This window comes from Eumetopias jubatus, unplaced genomic scaffold (genome assembly GCF_037043125.1).
Source record: "Eumetopias jubatus isolate StellerSeaLion01/CBP00866 unplaced genomic scaffold, mEumJub1_p1.0 scaffold_8, whole genome shotgun sequence".
NCBI lineage: Eukaryota > Metazoa > Chordata > Mammalia > Carnivora > Otariidae > Eumetopias > Eumetopias jubatus.
In genome coordinates, this window is record NW_028274814.1 from 34152690 (window position 1) to 34166895 (window position 14206).

At 42.2% G+C, this 14206-nt stretch overlaps 1 protein-coding gene across 6 annotated transcripts in view; it reads right to left on the bottom strand.

The window, feature by feature from the left end:
• WDR37 (WD repeat domain 37) overlaps positions 1-14206 on the bottom strand; it is a 62558-nt gene that overhangs the window by 37422 nt on the left and 10930 nt on the right. For all 6 annotated transcript variants that reach the window (XM_028114724.2, XM_028114719.2, XM_028114720.2 and 3 more), the window contains exons 2-3: positions 13140-13317; positions 2871-2967 (exon numbers count right to left, since the gene is read on the bottom strand). In XM_028114724.2, the coding sequence (XP_027970525.1) occupies positions 2871-2967; positions 13140-13277 (235 nt within the window). In that variant the 5' untranslated portion in view covers positions 13278-13317. The remainder of the gene's footprint in view (positions 1-2870; positions 2968-13139; positions 13318-14206) is intronic.

Below are 14206 nucleotides of genomic sequence, written 5' to 3' on the forward strand. Positions count from 1 at the left end.
CCACTTCCAAAACCCGAGTACATAAAAACATTAATAGAGAAGTACTGTCTCCACACAGACATGAATAGTACCCTAAGAAACAAGATCACAGTTCCTAGAGTTCTCACAAACCTCAAGACACCTTTCAAAGAATACAAACTCCAGCCCTCTCCCCGCACCGGGAAGACACTGCGCTGTCAGGGCACACAGGCAGGGCTCCGGGGCCTCAGTCTAGGTCATCTCCTTTGTACTTTCTTCTGTACACTTAAAAACATTTTTTCTGGGGCGCCTGGGTGGCTCAATAGTTAAGCGTTTGCCTTCAGCTCAGGTCATGATCCAAGTGTCCTGGGATCGAGCCCCCCATCAGGCTCCCTGCTCGGCGGGAAGCCTGCTTCTCCCTCTCCCACTCCCCCTGCTTGTGTTCCCTCTCTCGCTGTGTCTCTCTGTCAAGTAAATAAATATAATCTTTAAAAAAAAATAAAAAATAAAAACACTTTTTTCTGATACTATCCAAAATTCAGTGAAATTTGTACAGTCTAGCTGAGAACACTGAAATTGGGGGAAAACATATACCATAACAAAATGCAACTCTGCTGTGTGGCAACACAGAGCCCCAGACAAGGATGGTATCTAATGAAGACAGACAATTCAGGGAGTTATGAAACATGACTACAAGTACAGAACCATCAGGGAAGGAAGGAAGAGGAAGGCCGTGAGTCATCAAGGGAATCAGCAGACACACTCGTGCTGGTGCTCTTCTCTGGAACAGGCCTGCGGACCACAGGATGAGCGACACCTGGGGAAGGGACTCGGCCAAGGACACGAGCCACTGCAGCAAGGCAGCACGACCATGACCTGGCCACACAGCCCCCCACAACAGGGCTGCACACCTGCCACCATGCCATGACACCTGCCAGCACCGTGCACCCTCTACTCGGGCTCCCGTGAGATGCAGGGGCTGCGTCAGGCAGCAGAGGCTGAGGGCAGAGGCTCTGAGCAGATCCACCTGAGCGCTTTAGACTGTTCCTCACAGACCGCAGGGAGCCATCCAAACCAGGCAGCAGGAGACTGTGTAAACTCAAGTTCCTCTAGCACAGTCGTTTGTAATCCTATAGTTTCTCTTTTTTTTTTTTTTTTAGTAGGCTCCACATGGAGGCCAACGCAGGGCTTGAATTCATGACCCTGAGCTGAGATCAAAAGTTGGACACTTAACCGACTGAGCCACCCAGGCGCCCCTGTAATTCTATCGTTTTTCTTGAACAAACTGCATGAATTCATAAAACATAAGGCCTTAGATCACAATAGAAACTCAATAGCGCCTGGGTCATTACAACTGATACTTAAAAAAAAAAAAACAAAAACCTTAAGATCAGAAGTAGTGCACGGTACCTAATTTTTACTTTATAAAAACTTGGAATAATTTCTCCCTCTGTAAATTTCCAAGATGGACTTATAAAGAGAATCCAAAAATAAAACATTAAATTGTCCACTAGCAGAGTTTAAATGACACAGAGTTACATTCTCTTCACTACTGATTCAACTACATCATTCAGTTCTAGAAAAAATATTTTAGTATAATACATTATATGTTAATAAAGAAAAAATATTTTAATAATGGAAATGCTATTTATTAGGATTAAATTTCTGAAATCACAGTATAAAGCATGAAGACCAGATAACAGTTACATTCGCATAATATAGATTTCAACACAAACCCTATAAAAATAACAAACACTATAAAGTAATGGAGCAATGAATGGGTAAAGGATAGGTTTGTTTCCTGACATTTCAGAGGGAGGCATGAGTGCACGTGGCCTAAAGCTGACAAGCTAAAAGTAAAAGTGGACTCAGTTTACAAAAATAATCACAAGAATTAAAAGCAAAAAGCACACAGAATGCTTTCCTTTGCAGAATGGAATGGGTCAAAAGGTAAGGGTAATGGTAGTTATCTTTTTATACTCCTTTGTTGTTTTTTAAAGTAATCTCTACACCCAATGTGGGACTCAAACTCACGACCCCAATATCAAGAGCCAGATGCTCCACCAAATGTGCCAGCCAGGAGTCCCTATGCTGCTTGATTCTTTAAGCAAAGGAAGACATTCCTTCTCAAATAAATTTAAAAAGAGAAACTAAAGCTAAGCTAATTTAAAAATTCTTTGATTTACCTTTAGTAAGTCAAACAGATAATACATTTTAGGAAATTCTCAAAATTCAGTATATTTTAAAGAGAAACACGAACCAACATTTTCTCAATTTCTGGTATACTTTATGTAGGAACGGTTATAAGATATATTTATTTTTCATAAAATCACAATTTGAATGGGAAAGTGTTGTCAGGAGAATACTACCCATCCCAAAAGTAACCTGTGAACATGTGGCCTCCATGGCAAAAGAGCCCTTGCAGATGTAACTAAGGTAAGGGATCTTCAATGAGGAGGTCACCCTGCATGACCTGATGACCCTTCCTTCCCTCACGTCCTTAGGAATGACTCAGGGATGCGCCAGGAGGACTCTACCCGCTGCTGATGGTTTTGGAGGCGGGAGTGGAAGGGCTTCAAGGTGAAGAGCGAGGCAGGCTCTAGATACCGGGAATGCCAACAGGAAGATGAGGACCTCCGTCCTCACACTGCAAAGAACCGAAATCTGCCACAATGCAAACAAGCAGAAGACAGACTCCTCCCCCCTCACACCTCCAGAGGAGCACAGCCCTACCAACACCTTGATTTGAGTCTGGTGACATTGCCACACAGACTTCTGACTAAGGAATTGTAAGATAATAAATTTATGTTATTCTAAATCACTACACGTGATGCAGAAGTACAGAAAACAGATACAGTGGTGATGTCTACCCAAAAATTTTATAGAAGTTTATGAAGACAGGAGATACTCACATTCTAAGTTTTCAATATAAAGGTTTTCAAACTCTCTTTCTATTTGACCAAACAGTTCCAGAAGTGTACTGCGAACCGAGGAAGGCAGCTTAGAATCCTGAAAAAAGGAAGATTCTGTTTAAAATGAAAAAGAAACTCTTTTCCAAAGTGAATTATCACGTCTTAAATTCTTATTTCTTATACATAAAATGCTTAAAGAACTTAGTTTCACATCTATACAGACTACAGACGTAATAGCTACAATCCAATGGTATAAATGGTCACCCAGCGTAATACAGGATTCAAAACCAAGCATTTCTTCAAAACAACATCATTTTTCTTTAACAAGGGAGGGAATAAGCCTACCTTATTCAAAAACTTCCAAATCTGTAGAGAAGGAAGATAGTTCCCATAAATGAAGTTTTATTATACAGTCTCTAAGTTCTATCATACGATATTATAAGTTAATTTGAATAAGCTATATACTAATAGAGGGGCTTTCATAGAGTTCTCCCATCTATTGTGCTTCAAGCACAATACTGGATATTTCTTGTAACTATACTTAACGCCTACAAGATTAGGAGGAAGGAAACACAAGAAATCTGACCTGTAAGAGCAAAACGTGTGAGCTAAACAAAAACCTTACTTCGTTAAGTGCCCAGGAGCACCATGCTCTTCATGCCTGCCTCCCCACGCGTTCTGCACACCTGCAGCCCCGTCCACACCACATGGGAAGCCCGTGAGCAGACGCAACACCTCTGCTGAATTTTTATGTACAAAGGTGTGGGCAGTGTCCTCAGCACGACCTGTGCTCACAAGCACATACATCCTGGCCACTGCTGGTAATGAGGAAACTGCAGAGTCCACACTACACTCACATCTCCAGAGGGCACGGCCTATGGCCTACTTTGTGTACCTCCGCACTTAAGAGTATTTTCAAACAGAATTCTTCACGGAGATTTCTAAAATAAGGTTTCAATATTTAACTGCTGCCAATGTAACTTTCTAAGTGACACTTCAAATTTACATGCAGCACAAACTTTGTGATGTTTAATGAGCTGCAAATAAAAATATCCACTGTTTATTAAATTAAACTTCTCAGATTAGGTTTTTTTTTTAAAGGTTTTATTTATTTATTTGATAGAGAGAGCGAGAGCAGGAACACAAGCAGGGGGAGTGGGAGAGGAAGAAGCAGGGTTCCCGCCGAGCAGGGAGCCCGATGCGGGGCTCGATCCCAGGACCCTGGGACCATGACCTGAGCCGAAGGCAGACGCTTAACAACTGAGCCACCCAGGAGCCCCTTCTCAGATTAAGTTCTTAGGAAGACGAAAATTTTAGGCAAAATGATCTCTAATGACATAAACAAAGCTCAGCAATATCTTTGAAATCACATAATGTCCAAGTAAATTTAACAAGCTAATTAAAACTATATATGAAGCCACATATTCAAAACTGAAGTCTGGCAGAACAGGTAACACAGCCTCCCTCAACATCCCTCTAAAGTACCAATGAAAAATATGGGAAAAAAAAAAAACTTGAAATAACAATGAAAAGTCAAATAAACCATCACAATGAAGATTTACCACACTATCCACCTTGCCTCGTGGCCTTTGCATATCTCTTCCCTCTCTGTGCCACGTTCTTCCTGCACCTCGTCCAGCCAGTCCCCCTTGCACGAAGCACTTGGTGAGAGGCCTTTCTGCGTCCTACAACTAGGCCAAATCTCCTCTTACTGTAGCCATTCCTACTCACATACACCCACAATGTTTTCAGATCCTTATTATTCAGTAACTGAAGTATTACATTTACTTGAGCAATAAATGCAGAATATCATTGTAACTGGAGACAAAACTGGGATGTCAGCAATAACCTCACTTGACAATCAGGAAGCGAAATGTGCAGTGAAACAAGACCTTTTCCACTACATGAGAGCACTCCAGGCCGGGCTATGGTGTCGTACCATTTCATAGACCCTGACGGAGCGGTGCTGAGCTCTGGGCACCACCTCAGAAAACTCAGGACAGTAAAGCTAGTGATTCGACAAAGCTTCTAAACGCATGCGCACTTTGTCACATCAGCACGTCAGGGATGCAGCAGGCCAGTCTGCACTTGGAGCACACAACAGACTCAGCAGTACTCTGCAAGCACAGGCCTTGCATCCCCGTGCTGAGCCCTGCACTTCCTAAATGCTATGAATCTAAGATGTGTAAAACTACCACCACTGCTCGTTCACACTACCTTCGCGTGGTAGGACACTGCTCCCCAACAGATCACTGTACCTTGTCTGGAAAGTGAATCCGCTGGTAACTGGCCACGTGGATTCTTAGATCCCTCCATGTCCACCTCCACCTACCATGCCACCTGCTTGCAACAAGCACCCCTGCTACTGTCTTCCTGCCGCTGCACCAGACAGAGCACCACACACCAGCCATCCAGGAAACTCCTCCTCAACAAAAAGGAACCGTCTAGAGAGCACTGAAGACACGAAGACCAGGGCCCTATGAGCAGCGAAGCAGCCAGGCTGATGTTCAGCCTGCAGGCCTCTGAATGACCTTCAGAATTTCATTACCCTGAAATGCAATTACATACTTGTCCTATATCACAATGGAGGAGGGGCATTCAGAAGGCCAAGCAAAGAACACATTTACCTCAAACGGGAGTTAACGCCAGAAGATGCTAGCAAAGGAGGGTGTGGGATTTTCACTAGAAATGTAAATAGATGGGCAGGCGGAGCAAGATGGTGGAGGAGTAGGAGACCTGGATTTCGTCTGGTCTAGGAATTCAGCTGGATAGGGATCAAACCATTCCGAACACCTACGAACTCAACAGGAGACCGAAGAGAAAAAGAGTAACAACACTCTGAACAGAAAAGCGACCACTTTCTGGAAGGTAGGACGTGCGGAGAAGTGAATCCGAGGCGATATTCGGGAGGATAGACGGTGGGGGAGGGGGCCTCCGTCGGCCGCTTCTGGCAAGTGCTAGAGCCGCGGAGCACAAAATCGGACCTTTTAGAAGCCGGCTCCGCGGATGGACGTCGCTGCAGTGGCTAAGTGGGGGTGGAATCCTCGCAGGACAGTGTGGTCTCAGGACCCTCGGGGTCACAGAAAGACCGGGGGTGCCTGAGTGCGGCAGAGCTCCCAGGGATCGGAGCGGGGAAGCCGGCTGCAGAGACGGAGCCGAGGCGCGGGCTCTCAGCTCGGGGTGGCCATAAACTGTGATCCGCGGCCCAGTCGGGCCACTGCGCCTCCAGCAGGGACCCCACAAGCGGCAGAGCCGGGGAGACTCCCCTTCCTTCCCCGGGAGGAGCGGCGCGGGAGCGCACCGCAGGGATCTGCTGGGTTTGGAGACTCCACACGGGGTCGGGTGCCAGAGATACAAATGCTTGGTCACAGGCCGGGTGAGCACGGAGTGCGGCCGGAGACCGGGGACAAGGGAGTGACTGCTTTTCTCTGGGGGCGCACTGAGGAGCGGGGCCCCGAGTTCTCAGCTCCTCCGGGTGGAGATTGGGAGGCCACCATTTTCACTCACGTCCTCCAAAGCTGTGCCGAGAGCTTGCAGGGAACAAAAGCTCCTGAGAGCAAACCCGAGCAGCTTGCTTAGCCCGGACCGACAAGGGCGGGGCAATTCCGCCTCCGGCAAAGACATTTGGGAACCACGGCAACAGGCCCCTCCCCCAGAAGATCAGCAGGAACAGCCAGCCAGCCAAGACCAAGTTGACCGACCAAGGAGAACGGGAGAACTCCAGCGCTAGGGGAATATGGCATATAGAATTCATGGCTTTTTTACCATGATTCTTTAGTTTTTCAAAGTTAATTTTTTAACTGTTTTTTTAATTTTTCTTTTTCCCTTTTTCAACCAACATCTTATCAATCCCTTTCTTAAAAAAAACATTTCTTATTTTTCATTTTTAGAGTCATATTTCTATCCCTTCCATAATAGTTACCCTTATTTTTGGCATATATATATAAGTTGTTCTCTTTAAAATGTTGAGATACAGTTTCTTCTAACAGATCAAAATATACCCTAAATCACTAGTGTATGGCTTTGTTCTAGTCTCCTGCCTGATCACATTCTCTCCTTTTTTTTCTTTTTCTTTTTTTTAAATCATCTTCTTTCTTTTTTCAAACAACTTCTTAGCGTATCAATTTCTTTTATAAAATCTTTTATAATTTTCATCTTTACAGTCATCTGCCATCCCTTCATTGTATCAACCCTTATTTTGTACATATATAAGTCTTTCCTCCTTTAAAATTTTAGCAGGCACTGTCTTCTAACAGACCAAAATACGCCCAAAATCTAGTGTGCGGCACTGATCTATGCACTACCCTGATATATTTGATCATATTCTGGTTTTTTTTGTTTTGTTCTGTTTTTGTTTGTTTTTATCTTTTTCTTTTTCCTTTTTTTTTTTTCTCTTCTTTCTTTCCCTTTCTTGTCCCCTGGTTTCAGGTCTTTTCTAATTTGTATAGAGTGTATTTGCTGGAGACGTTGTTAACCTGATAGCATTCTGTTCTCTCATTCATCTATTCTCGTCTGGACAAAATGACAAGACGAAAAAAAATCACCTCAGCAAAAAGAACAAGAGGTAGTACCGTCTGCCAGGGACCTACTCAATACAGACATTAGTACGATGTCGGACCTAGAGTTCAGAATCATGACTTTAAAGATACTAGCTGGGCTTGAAAAAAGCTTTTAAGTTATTAAAGAAACCCTTTCTGGAGAAATAAAAGAACTAAAATCTAACCAAGTCGAAATCAAAAAGGCTATTGATGAGGTGCAATCAAAAATGGGGGCACTAGCTGCTAGGATAAATGAGGCAGAAGAGAGGATCAGCGATATAGAAGACCAAATGATGGAAAGTAAAGAGGCTGAGAAAAAGAGAGAGACAACTACAGGATCACGAGGGCAGAATTCGAGAGATAAGCGATACGATAAGATGAAACAACATTAGAATAATTGGGATCCCAGAAGAAGAAGATAGAGAGAGAGGGGCAGAAGGTATATTGGGGCAAATTATAGCAGAGAACCTCCCTAATGTGGGGAAGGAAACAGGCCTCAAAATCCAGGAGGCACAGAGAACCCCTCTCAAAATCAATAAAAATAGGTCAACACACCGACATCTAATAGTAAAACTTACGAGTCTCAGAGACAAAGAGAAAATCCTGAAAGCAACTCGGGAGAAGAGATATGTAACCTACAATGGTAGAAACATGAGATTGGCAACAGACCTATCCACAGACACCTGGCAGGCCAGAAAGGACTGGCATGATATCTTCAGAGCACTGAACGAGAAAACTATGCAGCCAAGAATATTATATCCAGCTAGGCTCTCACTGAAAATAGAAGGAGAGATAAAAAGCTTCCAGGAGAAACAAAAACTAAAGGAATTTGCAAACACGAAACCAGCCCTACAAGAAATATTGAAAGGGGTCCTCTGAGCAAAGAGAGAGCCTAAAAGCAGCATAGATCAGAAAGGAACACAGAAAATATACAGTAACAGTCACCTTACAGGCAATACAATGGCACTAAATTCATACCTTTCAATAGTTACCCTGAATGTAAATGGGCTCAATGCCCCAATCAAAAGACACAGGCTATCAGATTGGATTAAAAAACAAGACCCATCAATATGCTGTCTGCAAGAAACTCATTTTAGACCCAAAGACACCCCCAGATTGAAAGTGAGGGGGTGGAAAACCATTTACCATGCTAATGGACACCAAAAGAAAGCTGGGGTGGCAATCCTTATATCAGACAAACTAGACTTTAAAACAAAGACTGTAATAAGAGATGAACAAGGACACTATATCCTACTTAAAGGGTCTATCCAACAAGAGGATCTAACAATTGTAAATATCTATGCCCCTAACGTGGGAGCGGCCAATCATATAAGGCAATTAATAACAAAAGCAAAGAAACACATTGACAACAACACAATAATAGTGGGGGACTTTAACACCCCCCTGACTGAAATGGACAGATCATCTAAGCCGAAGATCAACAAGGAAATAAAGACTTTAAATGAAACACTGGACCAAATGGACTTCACAGACATATTCAGAACATTCCATCCCAAAAGCAACGGAATACGCATTCTTCTCTAGTGCCCATGGAACATTCTCCAGAATTGATCCCATCCTAGGTCACAAATCAGGTCTCAACCGGTACCAAAAGACTGGGATTATTCCCTGCATATTTTCAGACCACAATGCTTTGAAACTAAAACTCAATCACAAGAGGAAAGTCGGAAAGAACTCAAATACATGGAGGCTAAAGAGCATCCTACTAAAGAATGAATGGGTCAACCAGGAAATTAAAGAAGAATTTAAAAAATTCATGGAAACCAATGAAAATGAGAATACAACTGTTCAAAATCTTTGGGATACTGCAAAGGCAGTCCTGAGAGGAAAGTATATAGCAATACAAGCCTTTCTCAAGAAACAAGAAAGGTCTCAAATACACAACCTAACCCTACACCTAAAGGAGCTAGAGAAAAAACAGCAAATAAAGCCTAAACCCAGCGGGGGAAGAGAAATCATAAAGATCAGAGCAGAAATCAATGAAATAGAAACCAAAAGAACAGGAGAACAGATCAATGAAACTAGGAGCTGGTTCTTTGAAAGAATTAACAAGATTGATAAACCCCTGGCCAGACTTATCAAAAAGAAAAGAAATGACCCAAATCAACAAAATCATGAATGAAAGAGGAGAGATCACAACCAACACCAAAGAAATACAAACAATTATAAGAACATATTCTGAGCAACTCTATGCCAGCAAATTAGATAACCTGGAAGAAATGGGTGCATTCCTAGAGATGTATCAACTCCCAAAACTGAACCAGGAAGAAATAGAAAACCTGAACAGACCTATAACCACTAAGGAAATTGAAGCAGTCATCAAAAATCTCCCAACAAACAAAAGCCCAGGGCCAGATGGCTTCCCAGGGGAATTCTATCAGCCATTCAAAGAAATAATACCTATTCTCCTGAAACTATTCCAAAAAATAGAAATGGAAGGAAAACTTCCAAACTCATTTTAGGAGGCCACCATTATCTTGATCCCAAAACCATCAAAGAGAGAATTACAGACCAATATCCTTGATGAAGATGGATGCAAAAATTCTCACCAAAATACTAGCCAATAGGATCCAACAGTACATTAAAAGGATTATTCACCACGACCAAGTGGGATTTATTCCTGGGCTGCAAGGCTGGTTCAACATCCGCAAATCAATCAACGTGATACAATACATTAACAAAAGAAAGAACAAGAATCATATGATCCTCTCAATAGATGCAGAAAAAGCATTTGACAAAGTACAGCATCCTTCCTTGATCAAAACTCTTCAGAGTATAGGGATAGAGGGTACATACCTCAATATCCTAAAAGCCATCTATGAAAAACCTACAGCGAATATCATTCTCAATGGGGAAAAGCTGAGAGCTTTTCCCCTAAGGTCAGGAATGCGGCAGGGATGTCCACTCTCACCACTGCTATTCAACATAGTATTAAAAGTCCGAGCCACAGCAATCAGACAACAAAAAGAAATCCAAGGCATCCAAATCGGCAAAGAGGAAGTCAAACTCTCACTCTTTGCAGATGATATGATACTGTATGTGGAAAACCGAAAAGACTCCACCCCAAAACTGCTAGAACTCATACAGGAATTCAGTCAAGTAGCAGGCTATAAAATCAATGCACAGAAATCAGTGGCATTCCTATACACCAACAACAAGACAGAAGAGAGACAAATCAAGGAGTCGATCCCATTTACAATTGCACCCAAAACCATAAGATACCTAGGAATAAATTTAACCAAAGAGGCAAAGGATCTGTACTCAGAAAACTATAAAATACTCATGAAAGAAATTGAAGAAGACACAAAGAAATGGAAAAACGTTCCATGCTCATGGATTGGAAGAACAAACATTGTGAAGATGTCAATGCTACCTAGAGCAATCTACACGTTCAATGCAATCCCCATCAAAATACCATCCACTTTTTTCAAAGAAATGGAACAAATAATCCTAAAATTTGTATGGAACCAGAAGAGACCCCGAATAGCCAGAGGAATATTGAAAAAGAAAAGCAAAGCTGGCGGCATCACGATTCCGGACTTCCAGCTCTATCACAAAGCTGTCAACATCAAGACAGTATGGTACTGGCACAAAAACAGACACATAGATCAATGGAACAGAATCGAGAGCCCAGAAATGGACCCTCAACTCTATGGTCAACTCATCTTTGACAAAGCAGGAAAGAATGTCCAATGGCAAAAAGACAGTCTCTTCAACAAATGGTGTTGGGAAAATTGGACAGCCACATGCAGAAGAATGAAACTGGACCATTTCCTTACACCACACACAAAACTAGACTCCAAATCGTTGAAAGATCTAAACGTGAGACAGGGGTCCATCAAAATCCTAAGGGAGAACACAGGCAGCAACCTCTTCGACCTCAGCCGCAGCAACTTCTTCCTAGAAACATCGCCAAAGGCAAGGGAAGCAAGGGCAAAAATGAACTATTGGGATTTCATCAAGATAAAAAGCTTTTGCACAGCAAAAGAAACAGTCCACAAAACCAAAACACAACTGACAGAATGGGAGAAAATATTTGCAAATGACATATCAGATAAAGGGCTAGTATCCAAAATCTATAAAGAACTTATACAAACTCAACACCCAAAGAACAAATAATCCAATCAAGAAATGGGCAGAAGACATGAACATTTTTCCAAAGAAGACATCCAAATGGCCAACAGACACATGAAAAAGTGCTCAACATCGCTCGGCAACAGGGAAATCCAAATCAAAACCTCCATGAGATACCACCTCACACCACTCAGAATGGCTAAAATTAACAAGTCTGGAAACGACAGATGTTGGCGAGGATGTGGAGAAAGGGGAACCCTCCTACACTGTTGGTGGGAATGCAAGCTGGTGCAACCCCTCTGGAAAACAGTATGGAGGTTCCTCAAACAGTTGAAAATAGAGCTACCATACGATCCAGCAATTGCACTACTGGGTATTTACCCCAAAGATACAAATGTAGGGATCCGAAGGGGTACGTGCACCCCAATGTTTATAGCAGCAATGTCCACAATAGCCAAACTGTGGAACGAGCCAAGATGTCCACGGACAGATGAATGGATAAAGAAGAGGTGGTATATATACACAATGGAATATTATGCAGCCATCAAAGGGAATGAGATCTTGCCATTTGCAACGACGTGGATGGAACTGGAGGGTGTTATGCTGAGTGAAATAAGTCAATCAGAGAAAGACATGTATCATATGACCTCACTGATATGAGGAATTCTTAATCCTAGGAAACAAACTGAGGGTTGCTGGAGTGGTAGGGGGTGGGAGGGATGGGGTGGCTGGGTGATAGACATTGGGGAGGGTATGTGCTATGGTGAGCGCTGTGAATTGTACAAGACTGATGAATCACAGATCTGTACTTCTGAAACAAATAACGCAATATATGTTAAGAAAAAAAAAAGAATGAAAAACGAACTGAGGGTTCTAGAGGGGAGGGGGGTAGGGGGATGGGTTAGCCTGGTGATGGGTATTGAGGAGGGCACGTTCTGCATGGAGCACTGGGTGTTATGAACAAACAATGAATCATGGAACACTGCACCAAAAACTAATGATGTAATATATGGTGATTAACATAACAATAAAAAAAAAAGAATAAGAAAATAGCAGGAGGGGAAGAATGAAGGGGTGTAAGTCGGAGGGGGGAGACCAACCATGAGAGAGGATGGACGCTGAAAAACAAACTGAGGGTTCTAGAGGGGAGGGGGGTGGGGGGATGGGTTAGCCTGGTGATGGGTATTAAAGAGGGCACGTTCTGCGTGGAGCACTGGGTGTTATGCACAAACAATGAATCATGGAACACTACATCAAAAACTAATGATGTAATGTTTGGTGATTTACATAACAATAAAAAATTTTAAAAAAAGAAAGAAATGTAAATAGATCTAAAAAAAAAAAAAAACGTATACTAGACTGTTTACCTGCACTGTCCAATATGGTAGCCAGTAGCCACACGCAGCTATTTAAATTTAAACGTAAATTAATTAAAATGTTAAAAATTCCTTAGGCACATTAGCCACCCATGGGTCTCTGTGTAGGCGTTATATTTGACAGTTGTTTTAATCGGTTATGAAGGGAAGAGGAGCTGGTTTGGTTTGGTTTTGGTAACCCACTCTTTTTCTCTACTTTGGAGACCTATATGTATATGGCTATTTCTGGAACATCACAAACACAATCAGCACTAACTCACCTGTCCTTCTAACATTTCTCTTGGCAGACCCGTCCTCTCTTGCTCCGAGCTGTTAGTTCTTCGTATAGAAAGGCTGTGAGATTTGCGTTTCTGTTTTGCTTGGCGAGCAGTGGAGCAACTCCCGCTTTCTGTGGGCATTACTTCTAGAAGGTGATGTCCCAGTCGCTCCTGCAATAAGCTAAACAAAAGCAGGAAAAACAAGTACTTAATTTCTGATATGGCAAACCGAAATGAAGAAAAAACAGATGACAATAATTACTTTCAATTCCAAACTTCTTCATTCTTCACTATGGCAATATTTACTATTTAATTTAGAAAGTAACAAATTAACCATTTTTTAGATAAAGACCCCAGCCTTTGTCAAACAGGTAACTTTTTATCAAATCTGATTATCAAGTTTTTGAAGAGCTTAAAGAACAAGTCTCCCTTAACCAATTTTCCCCAACCTCAGCCTACTCCCCAGAGAGAACCAATTCTAATCACACGTTCTAGACCACAGATCTTAAGAGCAATGCTGTCCAAGAAAAATGCAACGCAAGCCACGTGGCAAATTTTCTAGTAGCCACATTTAAAAAAGTAAAAACAGGTGAAATCACTTTTAATGATTTATTTAGCCCACTGTGTCTAAAATATTATCACTTTAGGCAACAGGAAAAACACGATCTGCCAAACTATTCTCCAAAGCAGCTATAACCCCTTATACTCCCATCAGCAACATAGGAGATTCTATTCTCCACGGCCTCATTTGGTATGTTCACTATGTTTTAATTTCACTGGCTCTGACAGGTGTGCAGTACCGTGTCACGGTCTTCACACACACTTCCCTGGTGGCTGATGACACTGTACATCTTTCCATGTACTTATCTGCAGTCTAAATACCCTTCTTAGGGAAATGTCCTCTCCCATCTTTTGCCCTTCTAATAGGACTTTGGGTTTTCACTGTTGAGATTTGAGAGTATTCCATATAGCCTTCATGCGTTACGTGTCAGGTGTGCGGGTTACCAAGCTTCCCCAGTCTTTTATCTTAACAGGGTTTTTCACAAAGCAAAACTTTTAAATTTTGATGA